The following is a 13,408-nucleotide window of genomic DNA, read 5'->3' as shown; positions in this document are numbered from 1 at the left end:
ACTATCCACCCTAAAAATGATAAATCCCTCTCCTCTTCCTGTGACATACTGAAATAGCTCACAAGAACAACATGTTGAAGTGTTTTTTTAAAACTTCAGTTTTATTCAAGAACAGCAAAGTTAATTTCCAATTTAAATACATATCCTTCCCCAAACCAAGCATAGCTGGTTTTCTGTTTAAAAATAAATTTACAGCCTTCTCAAAATGCAGTATCCCCTGAAACTCTCCTTCTGCACAAAATACTCCCCTGCCAAGAGCAAACCACCTTTTAGGCAATGCCAACAGAAGTGTGGGGTTTACAATATTCCAGTTCTCTTAATCTATAGAGAGATCTCCTAGTTTCACTCAACCTCAAACCTTAGCAAAAACTACCCATTCTGCAAAATGCTGTAAATGTTCCATGCCAAATGCACACAGCTTGATTGTGTGTGGCTATGTGCAAATCCATAGTTTAACTCAGGGCTTTTCAACCAGTGGTACGGGCACCACCTGTGGTACATTGGCACCTGGCATGTGGTATGCGACCATCCTAGAAAAGTGATAGCGGAGGAGGGAAATGAGCTGAACTGGTGGCAGCATTGCACAAGCCTGAGCAAGAGATGGCTGGAGCTGCAGAGCTGTCAGGGCTCAGTGGAAGCGCCTGGATCAGCACCGAGCTCCAGCTGGAGCTCGGTGCTGATCCTGGAGCTTCTGCTGAGCCCAGAAGAAGTGCCGATCAGCTGGAATGTTGCAGCATCTCCAGGGTCTTGTGATTTACATTCTGATTCTTGGCAACTGATTCATATTTATGACGGTCACAGTGTCCCAGGGTCATGTGAAGTGACCAAAACCTGCTGCAACCACCCAGCAGACGGGGAGAATAAAAACTAAACACCCCCCACCCCACCCCCACTGCCAATCCTCAACAGAAATGCTCACAACAACCTCGGACAGGAGGAAGAGTGCCGCCGGGCAGGCAGGCAGGTGTCTTGCTCGGTTGTGGTTTGGGGGGCACTTTTTTCAGTGCCATTGTAACTTCGAACAGTCACTAAGCAAACTGTTGTAAGTCGAGGACTACCTGTACTTTATCAATTTTTTCCTTTTTTTTGGGTCATCAAGTTTTTGACACCTTGCTAGGCGACTGGTGGCATTCGGATATTGCCATATCCTAAAAGTGGTACAATGGGTGAAAAGGATGAAAAGCCCTGGTTTAACTCACCAATGAAGAACTGAAGATTGGGGAAAAATGCTAATCATATTTTGACCCAAAACCAGCTGATTTCTAGTGTAAAATTAATTGTTAAGGTGAAATCTGAACTCTGCTTCAAATGAAAGCCTTCATAGAATAACAATAGCAATAGCACTTAGACTTATATACAAACCCATAGTGTTTTATAGCACTCTCTGGATGGTTTACAATAGAACACTTGAAAACGTTGAGAAAAAAGGCGACTTCTTCCTGTGAAACAATCAGGCAGTAGGGGTAGCAAAAATATGCTTCCAGAATTTCACTGCCCATATGTTAAACTTACTGCTAGTCATTTTTTGTGGCATAAACAAACAAAAAAGAACAAAATCCATACGGTTAGCCTTTGCTTTTTTATACCTAAGGCCAAATAGGTATCTTATAATAATCAAGATCAAGTTGATTATCAAACAATAAAGGTAAATGTACATGGTTTACAACTAGATCTACACCTACAGTACTACAAATGAAATTCAAAAGTAGTGTTGGCAAACCACAAGGTAGTAACTAAAACTGACACTGGAACTCTGTAAGCTTTTCAATAATTTTCATTCAAGTAGTGGTAGTAATACTGCATTATGAAATTATCACACAAATTCACTTTACCTTGGTACTTTATTCTCTTGTTTGAGTAAAGGTATTATTTTGTGGAGCACACCCTTATTGACTGTCTTCTCAACCAAAAGCTTTTCTTCCCTTTTAGGAGAAAATACTTTAACAGCCTTAAGAAATGAAAAAAGCCTGACAACCAGATAAAACTTGATATTACTACAGGGGCTCTGAATTATTATTATGACATTTTAAGGAACCATATATTTTGATGTATCCCAGCTCCCAGTCACATTTCATACAATTTAAAGAATAAGTGTTCAAAGAGTACTTTATCTCTAATATTTCCAAGTTTGTGCATCTCTAACAGAATTTAAAACTTTCTCGAAGAAATTGTTTGCTGCCCAGGAACAAAATCAGCAGCAGTTTGCAGCAATAATATATTACTTTTCTGATTGCATAATGATACATAGTATTACATGTCATAAATGGCAGACATGGCATATACCACAGAATTCCCTCTCTTCTTGCCCCATTTTCCTAAAAGCATTACAAACTGGCAAAGCCACGAGAGATAAAAAATACACATGAAGAACAGTCCCTGACATATTCTATACCTTCCAGATATTTGGAAAAGTCTTTCTTCCCATAAGGAAATATGCACTGAAACCTCGTGGTCTCTATCTAGATATTTAATAGATGCCAATGTCCTGTTGAAAGAACATCACTTCTAAGCCCTGCCCTTTCAACAGCTTGTCATTTTCCTGAGGTCACAAAGGGGCATTCCTCTTCAGTTGCTTTAACTCCCAAAGTTTCAGTGATAGGGCAAATGACATTAGAATTACAACTCAGATTGTGAGCGTGAGATGCGAGGCCCCTTGCGAATTTCCTTTCGTTTCTCCTCTTTCTTTCTTCGCTTCTCTTCCTCTCGAAGAGCCTTCTGGAATGTGTTAGCACCAGGGAAAAACTAAAAAGTAAACACAATGAGTTTAGGGATTCTGGCATCAAAAATATGGATAACACTTTTGGTTGCTAACTCTCTTCCTTTTAGGGGCACCAGCTTTTTCTCTTTGACTTTTCAGTGATCTTCAGGAGATAATAGCTAGTTACTAATCAGAAGACCAGGCTCCCTGTACTTTTGCCCCAAACATTTGGAACCCTATATAAGAAAGGAAAAGCAAATCCACAAGATTAATTAGAATTCCCAGTTCCAAGGTCATAGTATCCCCTTCCACATAATGGATGCCGAAAGGGACAGCATGAGAAAGCCATCCTGCATATCTCTGCAGTAAATGAGTAAGTGGCTTAAAACAATATTGAAGGGAAATCCATATATTCCCATGTGCTAAACTGACCAGCTCTAGATGTGTTTCCAAGGTGACCATACCATTATTGCCAACTTTTGTGACAAACTAATATCTGAAGCAGAACCTGTATGGGGTCAATCATCTATGCTACTTAATATATTACCTATAGATAATATAAGCAAACATGCATTTGATTGGCCTTTTTATAGGATCACTACAGAGAAAGTTTCTGATTTAAAGCGATCAAGAAAAAAGTCATTATGACATTTAATGATTAGGAATTATCACCTAATCATTGGGTACTACTGCCATCAAGCAAGTGGTGCTCCATTCTTTCCTTCATAAGAAAATTGTGAATAATCAGAGAGAAAAGAGAGAGGAATAATAGATAAGGTGGACTCTTACTTCAGAATTGTCTGCTTTAAAGGGATTCTGGTAATCTGGAGATCTCTCACTAATTCCTAGCTCTTGAGCCATCTGTGGAAGAAAATATATTAAAATAATTCTAATCTATTGTATATTATTATCCCTCCTTCTTGTCAACCTCTTAGTCCTGGCTCCTATGTGCCCTTGAAGAAATCATCTGCTTCAGAATCCAGCAATGTTTTTGCACTTGTTTTTATGTGATTTTAATCCCCCCAGGGTCACCATAGGCAAATCCATAAAAGTCATTTGACTTCATAAAAGTTAAATTAATTATTAAATAAAAATACATCTCCTACTTTTCTCATTTGGTATTTTAAAGGCAAATTCTCTCAAAGCAGTAAAATAAAGCATCCTGCATGATACCAACTTTTGAATGGAATGTCTGAGCTGACCTATTAATTCTATAACCACCATAACTCAGCTATGCAAATTATAAAGATTTTAAATAGACATTGTGTATTACAATGTGAAGAGGAAAAAACAGTCTCCTTCTAATTAAGCTTAATTCCTGGTGATTTTTATACACATATCCAAGAAATTTTTTTGCATAACAATACCAAAGTTGTTGGTTGTAGTCTTTGTCGTGACCGCTTTTTCCACTTCCCAACTTAGAAAGTACACATGTGCTAAATTCAAAGACCAAAATAACGGCTATAAGAGCATGCAGATATGCTATTAAGATGGCATCAGTACATTTCTATATGTCTATGTATATACTACAAAATGCAAATTATCTGTGGTAATAAGTATGCAACTTTTGAGTAAAGCAGTCATCTAAGTCAGGGGTCCCCAACCTGTGGGCCACAGCTCACTAGTGTGCTGTGAGGGGATTGCAACCAGGCCACAGAAATGGCTGGCGAGCATCCTCACTTGTGCAAGCAGCAGGTGAGTATATGCTTGTGTGCTCCATCTGTGTGAGCCAGAGGCATGCATGCACGCCGCTCATACAAATGGAGCTGCATGTGCACACATGCACTTGCAAGCTGCTCACGTGGAACCATCTCCTCTCCCTCACCTGTCTGCAAAGCTGGAAACGTTGGGGAAGTTTGATCTAAGTAAAATATGTAAAATGCCTATACATTCACTTATTTATTATTAAACAAACTTACATAGCTGCCCATCTATCAGAAGAAACTCTGAGCAGTGAACAGACGAACACAGCATATAAAAGACTATTTAAAATATTTGTTAAGAACTTACAATCATTCATATTAGAATATATCTAACATTAACACTTAACTATGTGCAGATTCATGAGGTTCCTCCACATTTTTTTCTATTTGTACATTCTTAAACATTTCAAGCAAATATATTTTTCCTCAAACTTTAACCCAATTTGTATGAATTACTACCCAATTCTAAATGTTTAAACAAACTGAGAGGAAGTGCCAAGCAGGCATACTATCTTACCAATCCTAATACTTGTGAGTGGGGACCTTGATCAAATACGCCTGTCTGGTTGCAGAAGCTGATCCCCCAGCGAATAAGGTTGTTCCAATTGGAATTGCGATCAAAGTAGTGATGCACTATTTTGGGAAAACGTAGGACTACATCCCCAAAAAAAGCAGTATTCTCCACCACATGAGAATAGGCTAAGAAAAAAGAGTTACAAGGAAAAACTCAGACCAATTCCAGGTTTTTGGGAACAATCTAATTATTCAACACACTTGAACCATTGCTTTGCATTAAGTATTAATTAAAATAAAACATTTTTCCTAATCTATGTTTATCAAGGGAAAGAAAGGGAAGACAGAAGAGTAAAAATTCTCATCTATATTAGTGATTAAGCATAAAAATAAGGCATATCATTAATCCAGACTAATGAAGTGCAGCATTTGGAAATTTAAATGTTACCTAAGTGCTTAAAAAAGAGCACTGATCTCTACCTTAGAACATAAGTTAACTTCTTTAATGTAGACATTTCTATATGAATACCTAGATACCTATTTATTGATATCTACACCTGGAATTAAATGGATATTTAATTGAGGAAATCCATAATCAAAGTATCAATCATGTCATCCCTCAAAATATTATTTTCCCTTCAAATACTAAAATAAAATAGCAAGATTCTGATCTGTTTCAAGTTTCATACATAATGCATGTGGCTCTATTCACAACTTATGATGATCTTATGATGATTATAAATAACAATGCACAAAAACAGAAGTGACTAAGAAAGAGTAGCCAGTATGTCAGAACTGTATTGCTTAACAACTCAAAGCTGTACATTTAATGGATAAAAGATAATGGACAAAGAAACTGTGATTAGAAAGCAAAATGTTTGTACCATCCTTGATCTTCTCATCATGAGAAAATGGCCCATCTGGTGAAACATCTGCTGCTATGAGTACTGCTCGTGAATCTTCAAGAACCTGCACATTGTAACAGAAATTCATGTCAATTTATGCCAATTCTGCCCCAACAAGGACATGTGTGCCAACAAATCCCTCCTAAAATCCTCCTTGCCCAATCTTTTCTTCTAATCTATTGGATGAAGATACCTAGCTGGTGTAAATTTAACAGGCTAGAGCAGACATGTCAAACTCGTGACGTCACGTGACATCGCGCAACGTATTAGAGCTTTTTTGCCATTGCCAGCAATGGGGTGGGCATGGTTTCCCGATGATGTGTCCAACCAACGGGCCATCAGTTTGATACCCCTGGGCTAGAGAATTTAGAAAAGGTGCCATGGCAGAATAATATTACAATTTGCAGAATAATAAAATACCCAGCTAACCCAAATTCAATATACTCTGGGAAGGAAATATGGAATCTGTATTATAAGATATCTGAAGGGCATCAGGTTAGAGGCTGCCCTAGTATCTGAAGTACAGGTACCACATACATTTTGTCAGATTAAGACTAAAGTTCTTCAACCACGACCAAAAAAATCATTATCCAAAACATATCAAGATGCTATATTTTTATACTAAGAAATAGGTCTTGATGCTCCATATTAGGGCATAGGAAAGAATTAAGTGAATGTAGTCAAGATATATTGTTGAAATAGCTGTTGAAAATGTCCTCCTGTATTAACCTTTGCCATGAAGATAAAACCCATGAAAAAGTAGCTGATAAAAACATTTACAGGTAACTACTGTAAACTCCAACCTATGCCTAAGAAATTACAACCATCATTTGGTGAACATCTGAAGTTACAACGGCATTGAAAGAAGTGACTTATGACCCTTTTTTACATTTACAACCGTTGCAGCATCTCCATGGTCATGTGATCAAAATTTGGCTGCTTGGCAACTTGTATATATTTATGACTGTTGCAATGTCTTGAGGTCATATGATCACCTTTTTTGACCTTCTGAAAGGCAAAGTCAACGGGAAAGCCAGATTCTCTTAACAACCATGTTACTAATTTAACAAATGCAGTGATTCACTTAACATCTATGGCAAGAAAAGTCATAAACTGGGGCAAAAGTCATTTAACTGTCCTGCTTAGCAACAGAAATGTTGGGCTAAATTGTGGTCATAGGTCGAGGATACCATCTTCTCTTCCCAAACACTTGGCTGCCAGATCATAAACGAGAACTGCTGAGAATGGCCGCTGCTAATTTTTTCAACAATTTACTTTGTGGGATGGTGAATGTGCTTCCTCCCTCTGTTGAATTAGCTCACAGTCCAATTAGCTAATGACATGGGGACTATACTTTCCATTATTTTCCTAATCCTGCTTTAGGAGTATTCAAGAAATATGCTATAATAAAAAAAAATTAAGGCTCAGTTAAGCAAGGCTTACTTTGAAAAGACCCTTGAGCATGATGTCTATAATCTTGTACTGCTGGTTGACATCATTGAGTTCAATCAGGTTCTTCAGTGCATTCATTTGGTCTTTGCGCTTTACTTCAAACAATTTCTTATCTGTGACTTGGTCAAGCATACCATACAGAAGTCCCATATTTTGTTCTATGATCTCATCAACATAACAATACATAGCATAATCCCCCAATCTATTTTTTTGCCTTTAATTATATTTCTTCAAAGATAAACATTTCCCCAAGTAGCTGTTTATTTTAACTACAGTATCTAAGTACCTATCCTAACAGAAATCTACAAATCCAACTTGAAATATACTAGTCACCCAAATTCAGGTGATTGAATTTTCAGGTGCCTCTGTCTTTAGGTCTTATTGGTAAATACCAGACTATGCAGAATAAGACTGCACTCATCTATGATAAGATAGGAGACAAACACATGAACCCGATATATATTATTGAGACCGGACTGTACAAAAATGGGTACGTTGGAAATTTTCCAGATGATTTCCAATCCTACTACAGTCACAACATCAAAACCAAAGTTGGTTTTGAAGTGACAAGTAGCATTGCTCTAGAAATGATTGGTTGTGAATGCTTGCATGTTGAAATGGGCTAAAGTGCTGATTACCTAGCTGCTCAGAAGGGGCCTGCATGAGCACCCGAAACTCATCTCAGGTTGGTATTGGAGTTCCCGAGACTTTCAATTTGGCATGACTTCAACCTCCATGACTGGGGGATGGGACAGGTTTTTCAGTGTTGATGGATTCTATGGCAACCATGGGATTGTCAGAAATAATTGTGGCTCCAAAATACATGGATGAGCACATACTTGATTTGGTCTTCATTTTGGAACACATTGGGTAGGATATGAGTATGGAAGACATTAATGTTTTCTTTTGTTACAGCCAGATCATTCTTTGTCAAACTGCACATTATAGCAACCCTGGAATTCTGCAACACTGCGGGCCCTTTAAAAGAGTCTCTAATGAATCCAGAGGGATTCCAACATGATGCCTCAAGATTGTCCCAATTTAGTAGGAAGTTCCATCTTGCTCCTAGTCAATCTATAAAATACAGGGGTGGCCAATTTCAAATCCAAGACCCAAAACTGAAAGAAGGATACAGATTTCCAATCCTGAATCTGAGGTTTTCTTCTCTGTGTCAGTAGTCATACCTCTTGGTAATACGAGTGTAAAGAGAAATGTGCAAGCCACAAAATAATCCATTCTTAAAAACCTATATTGGAGGAAAAAAGATAGTGACAGAGAAATAACAATGTTACATAATTCAAATTAAAAACATATAAAAGCATACACCATAACAGACAATGGTTACATAGTGTCAATCCAGTTAGGTCTCATTATAATTATATCTGTGAATAGTAGTACATCAGGAACAAGAGACAGTTTGGTCTAGCATTAAGGCACCAGGCTAGAAATCAGGAGACTGTGAATTCTAGTTCTGCTTTAGACATAAAACCCAGCTGGGTGACTTTGGACCAGTCACTTTCTCTCAGTCCAACTCACCTCACAGGTTTGTTGTCGTAGTGGGAAAAGTAGGAGGAGAAAGGAGCATTAGATATATTTACCATATTGAGTTATTTATAAGGACAATAAAGCTGGGATCAAAATAAATAAATAAATATGTTCCAAATTTTAGCCATAAACTCCTCTCCAATCATTTCTTTACCTGCCTCAGAGACAATCTGAATGTCACTCATGTTTAATTTGGCAATATATATCCAAAATCAATTCAAGTTACTAAAATGGATTCAGGATATTCAGTCTATGAGTTCACTACAGTAAAGCAGGAACTGTGTTTGTTTATTCCTGCTGTGATTTTAGTATCTACAGTGCTATATACATATCTCTGGTAAAGGGCATTAGTCAATACATACTTAAGGCATTCAGTATCTCTTCAATAGATAGCACATGTGATGGTTATATTTAAAAAACCTCAGAAGAGTACTGGAAAGTAATAAATCAATCTGTTTAGAAAATCCTTAAAATAAAATATGAACTGAAACCAATTAAGTATAATTCCAGAAAACATAAATAAGAAAAATCACAATGTGCTAAGATATATCTTACTTTCCAAGGCACTGAAAAAGAGAAAGCTTGCTAAGGATACTAGATTGAGAGTAAAAAACAATAAAAATATTTTGGGCAACTCATAAATGAGAAACCAGAATTTATTAGTAAATTCTGGAATAGAAATCCTGATACTTCACAATACCATTCTTCCCACATTATTATTGTCCATGGCATCTATTTCTAGAGAAAACATTAACCAATCTGCTATCTTGGAAACAGCTGCTGGATGCAGGATGCTCTGCTTGCATTCACAAAACTGGAAAAAAGCAAAATGCCAAAAATCCTTAAAAAGAACATTATCATATGGTGGACATGATCTATCCAAAGAAATTGCAAAGAAACAGAAAGGTCTTCAATCATTCCTGAATAAGGAGTCAATGTTCTCTGAGCTTTGTTGTCTTCTTACAGACATTTCATTACCCAAACTAGGTGCTAGTACTGATGATGTTACCTAGTTTGGGGTGATGAAACATCTGCAAGAAAACAACCAAGCTCAGAGAGCATCAAGGATTCCTCATTTTAACTCTGAGCTATAAATATTCTCCTGAATACCCAATGGTCAGAGAACACAATAATCATATTAGCAAAACTGTATTTTTCATTTTACTGAAAAGTGAAACAGCAACCTGGATAGTTTTAAACTAAACCTTAACACAACTTTAACTTTGTGCATCTTTAAACATTGAATCATTATATAGTATTGTACTATAATTTCAAATATACCGTCAAATAGCTTTAAAGGATAATCCTTAAACATGCTGTAACTGACTCAATTTAGTCATAAACTGTGGAAAAACAAGGAGAGACTATATAAGCAAAGAAATCTGTTGAGAAGGAAATGTGCATTCAATAAATTTCTGAATGAAAATGAAAAAAGCACAAGTAAATATCATCTAGATCTAGAATATAACTAATAGAAATTACTTACACTGCAAATGCTGTGCTTCTTAACACAATAAAGGATACAAGTTACAGAGATATACTATATAGTATCTCATGTTTGTTGTTTCATATGCTGAACATTCTGATGAATCAAAGTGATGCAAAATGAAATCTTGCCAGAAACACACCAACAAATGATAATCAGGTCTTGATTTATTTTTTTAACCAGAAGCCCCACTACTATATAATAGTCATACTTTTACCTAGGTCCTCAAACCTGAACACCCATACTAGAATTGCTTTTCCATGGGATCAACCTTGTAAAACAGGCTCATGGTATCAGATCTTTTTCTTGCTATATATGAAACCATTCTGACTGCCCTTCTGAAAAAAGATATAATCAAACTTGAAAAGCTGCAGAAATGGACACACACAAAATGATCATAGGATCAGAACACATGGACAACTGATACAGGCAGTCCTTGAGTTATGACAAGTGAGCCCAAAATTTCTATTTCTAAGGAAGATAATTACATGAATTTTGCATGTACAATCTTTCTTGCCACAGTTGTTAAGTAAATCATTGCAGTAATATGTTAGTAATACAGTTGTTAAGTGAATCTGGCTTCCCCATTGACTCTGTCAGAAGGTCCCAAAAGATGATCACATAACCCCAGGACACAGCAACCATCATAAATATGAGCCAGCTGCCAAGAGTCTGAATTTCAATCAGGTGACCATGGGGATGCTGCAACAGTGGTAAGTGTGAAAAATGGTCATAAGTCACTTTTATGAATCATTTTTTATATTTATATAGATAAAAGCTTCCTTTCAAAAGCTGTGCAGATTTGAGTTTCAGTAAATTATCCAAGACAAAAGAATTTACAGTAATAGCATGAATGACTGATAACCCAACATTTTTAATCTGTGGTGGATATAAGACATTTCAGATATACAATATCAACACAATCTATCTTTTCTGAATCTGCTTCTCCAATACACCTGATCTTTAATTTAGTCTTGGATAAAGGAATAAGAATCAGTCACTGCACAAAACTCAATGTAGTTTCTCATGAGGTAGAAAAGTTAAATTTTTTCAATGATAGGGCTATAGCTTCAGAAAGAGGGGAAAGCTATGGATTCAATAGTGCACTTACAGGTCCTCGTGACGGAAGTTAATATAATAGCCACTCTATTACTTCTAAAGATTGTTATTTCAGTGTGGAGGTAAAAAGCCCATGCTGAAGCTAAACTCTAAGTGATAAAACAAATTAACCTGAATGCCAGTAGTTGCCTGAGAATTATTTTAGAGATTTAAGAGGAGGCTACCCAACTGAATATAAAAAGTGTACTTGGAAGTAATTACTTAAAGTTTTTTCTACCAGGCAATCAAGCATTTTAGATGAACAGAGTTAAATATGTAGATAGCTTATTTATTTATAATATTGCTTTACAAAATATATTCATATAACAAAAAATAAACTTTTATCGAGCTTGTTGCCAAAATCGCTACACTGACTTGTCTGCGAAGCCATCAGTAGTCAAGCTGGGCTCGAAAGTAGTTTTATTAACGCGGCGGAATCTTCGCTTTTCAAAGTCCCACTTCAGGCAATTTAATTGGCTTGCTCTTTTCCCGCGAGTGGTGTGGCGAGTCTAAAACATGCCGATTGAATTACGGGAGTCGAGGTCCTCGATTAAAAACGGAAAGGAATATAAAAGAATCGGGATTTTGGCACATGTGCTTCGAAACTGCTTAACCATCTACTAAAATGAGAGAAGAGAGACCTATCACCACAGAGAAGAGAGGGGGACCTTCTGTCTTCTACTTGCCGCTCCTAAGAGATTCATTAGGCTTCACAATATTAATACCTCATTTGGGCCTCTCTTCCCTAGCAGTATCCTTTCCTGCATGCAACCTTCTCTATAGCATTTGAGTAGCGGAGAATCGGCACTGGGTAAACTATGTATTTTCCCGCTTGCCCTGCAGTTCAAGATCATCTCTCAAAATCTGCAGTTCAACAGCAATATACCCTGAATATTTTTCCCACGTCAGACCGGGATAAATGCTTGTTATCCAACCAATCACTACTAGACGCCTAACAAAAATGCTTACCAGCTGCCTCAATCAACCATTCGCCACAGCAGGATTTTACTCCAACGAGACTGTCACGCTGCAACATCGCTTCCTTTTCCCAGTACCTTTTTTCGGCTGACTGGTCCTACTGTTAGCAAACCACATACCCTACACTAATACGTCACTTCCTCGACCGGCTTCCCAAAGTCCCCTGCATTGTAGTTCCGACTGTAATTTTGTCGGTTCCTTTCTTTTTTGTTTATTATATAGTCATTGGTTCGTTGAAATTGCAGATTTTTGACTTACAGTTGTAAAGCCCTTTTCTGAATTACGGAAGTGAATCAGGAACGTGTGAAGAGTTGATAATTGAGGAAGGAGGAATAGAAATATTAATGAAAACATGTTTGGTGTCTAATATTGTTTCAGTAAAAATTAATATTCTTGGTAACGATGCTCTCTGTTACTTCTAATGATTTGAATTCCACAGCTCTATTGCAGGAAGAGCAAATCTTTAGGACCCTCATGATCAAATATTTAGGTTTGGCATTTGTATGCAGAAAAATATTATGAGATTGCACCTTATTTATAGAGATGTTATAAAGTGCAGTTATTCTCTGTACCTAAATGGCAGCTATTATGCCAGCCTAATCATATTTTCTCAGTAATAAAATGGTAATTATTTACCATTTCACAAACGCATCCATTGAATCTTGGATTGTGAAGATTGGCTGAGCAACTTTCAAAACTAGCAGACTAGACATCATACAGATGACTCAGCCCATTATATCCATATTTTTTTTTCAGTCTTAGAGATTGAGCATTTGATCTGCAGAAATGGCAAATAGTAATCAGCATTTATCTTGTATGAAAAAATTATAATTGTTAAAAAAGGAGAACTAAAGATTTAATTACAATCAGTTTAAATACTAATCATTGAGCTAGAGTTAAGGATAAAATTATTCGTTGGTTCAGGTTATTTTTTTCATGTTACTGCAGCCAGGAAGTTGAGAATTAGGGGACAAGTGCCAAAAAATGCATCAAGATGCAAACTGCAGCTTATATACTTGCATTAGCCTAT

At 36.8% G+C, this 13,408-nt stretch overlaps 2 protein-coding genes across 2 annotated transcripts in view; both read right to left on the bottom strand.

The window, feature by feature from the left end:
- Positions 1-1,560: 1,560 nt before the first annotated feature.
- Positions 1,561-12,519, bottom strand: CCDC134 (coiled-coil domain containing 134). The gene is made up of 7 exons (XM_039335591.1): positions 12,370-12,519; positions 8,405-8,517; positions 7,263-7,384; positions 5,799-5,883; positions 4,919-5,100; positions 3,488-3,559; positions 1,561-2,742 (listed from the first exon to the last, which is right to left on the bottom strand). The coding sequence occupies exons 2-7, from the start codon at positions 8,505-8,507 to the stop codon at positions 2,617-2,619; spliced, it is 690 nt and encodes a 229-aa protein (XP_039191525.1). The 5' UTR covers positions 8,508-8,517; positions 12,370-12,519; the 3' UTR covers positions 1,561-2,616.
- The window catches only part of MEI1 (meiotic double-stranded break formation protein 1), a 48,435-nt gene continuing 43,841 nt past the window's right edge, over positions 8,815-13,408 (bottom strand). Inside the window, exon 28 of the mRNA XM_039335588.1 lies at positions 8,815-10,159. Within this exon, the coding sequence (XP_039191522.1) occupies positions 10,149-10,159 (11 nt within the window). The 3' untranslated portion in view covers positions 8,815-10,148. The remainder of the gene's footprint in view (positions 10,160-13,408) is intronic.

Source organism: Crotalus tigris, unplaced genomic scaffold, assembly GCF_016545835.1.
Source record: "Crotalus tigris isolate CLP2741 ecotype Arizona unplaced genomic scaffold, ASM1654583v1 scf7180000017644.4837335, whole genome shotgun sequence".
Lineage (NCBI taxonomy): Eukaryota > Metazoa > Chordata > Lepidosauria > Squamata > Viperidae > Crotalus > Crotalus tigris.
This window is presented reverse-complemented; position numbering and strand designations above follow the sequence as displayed.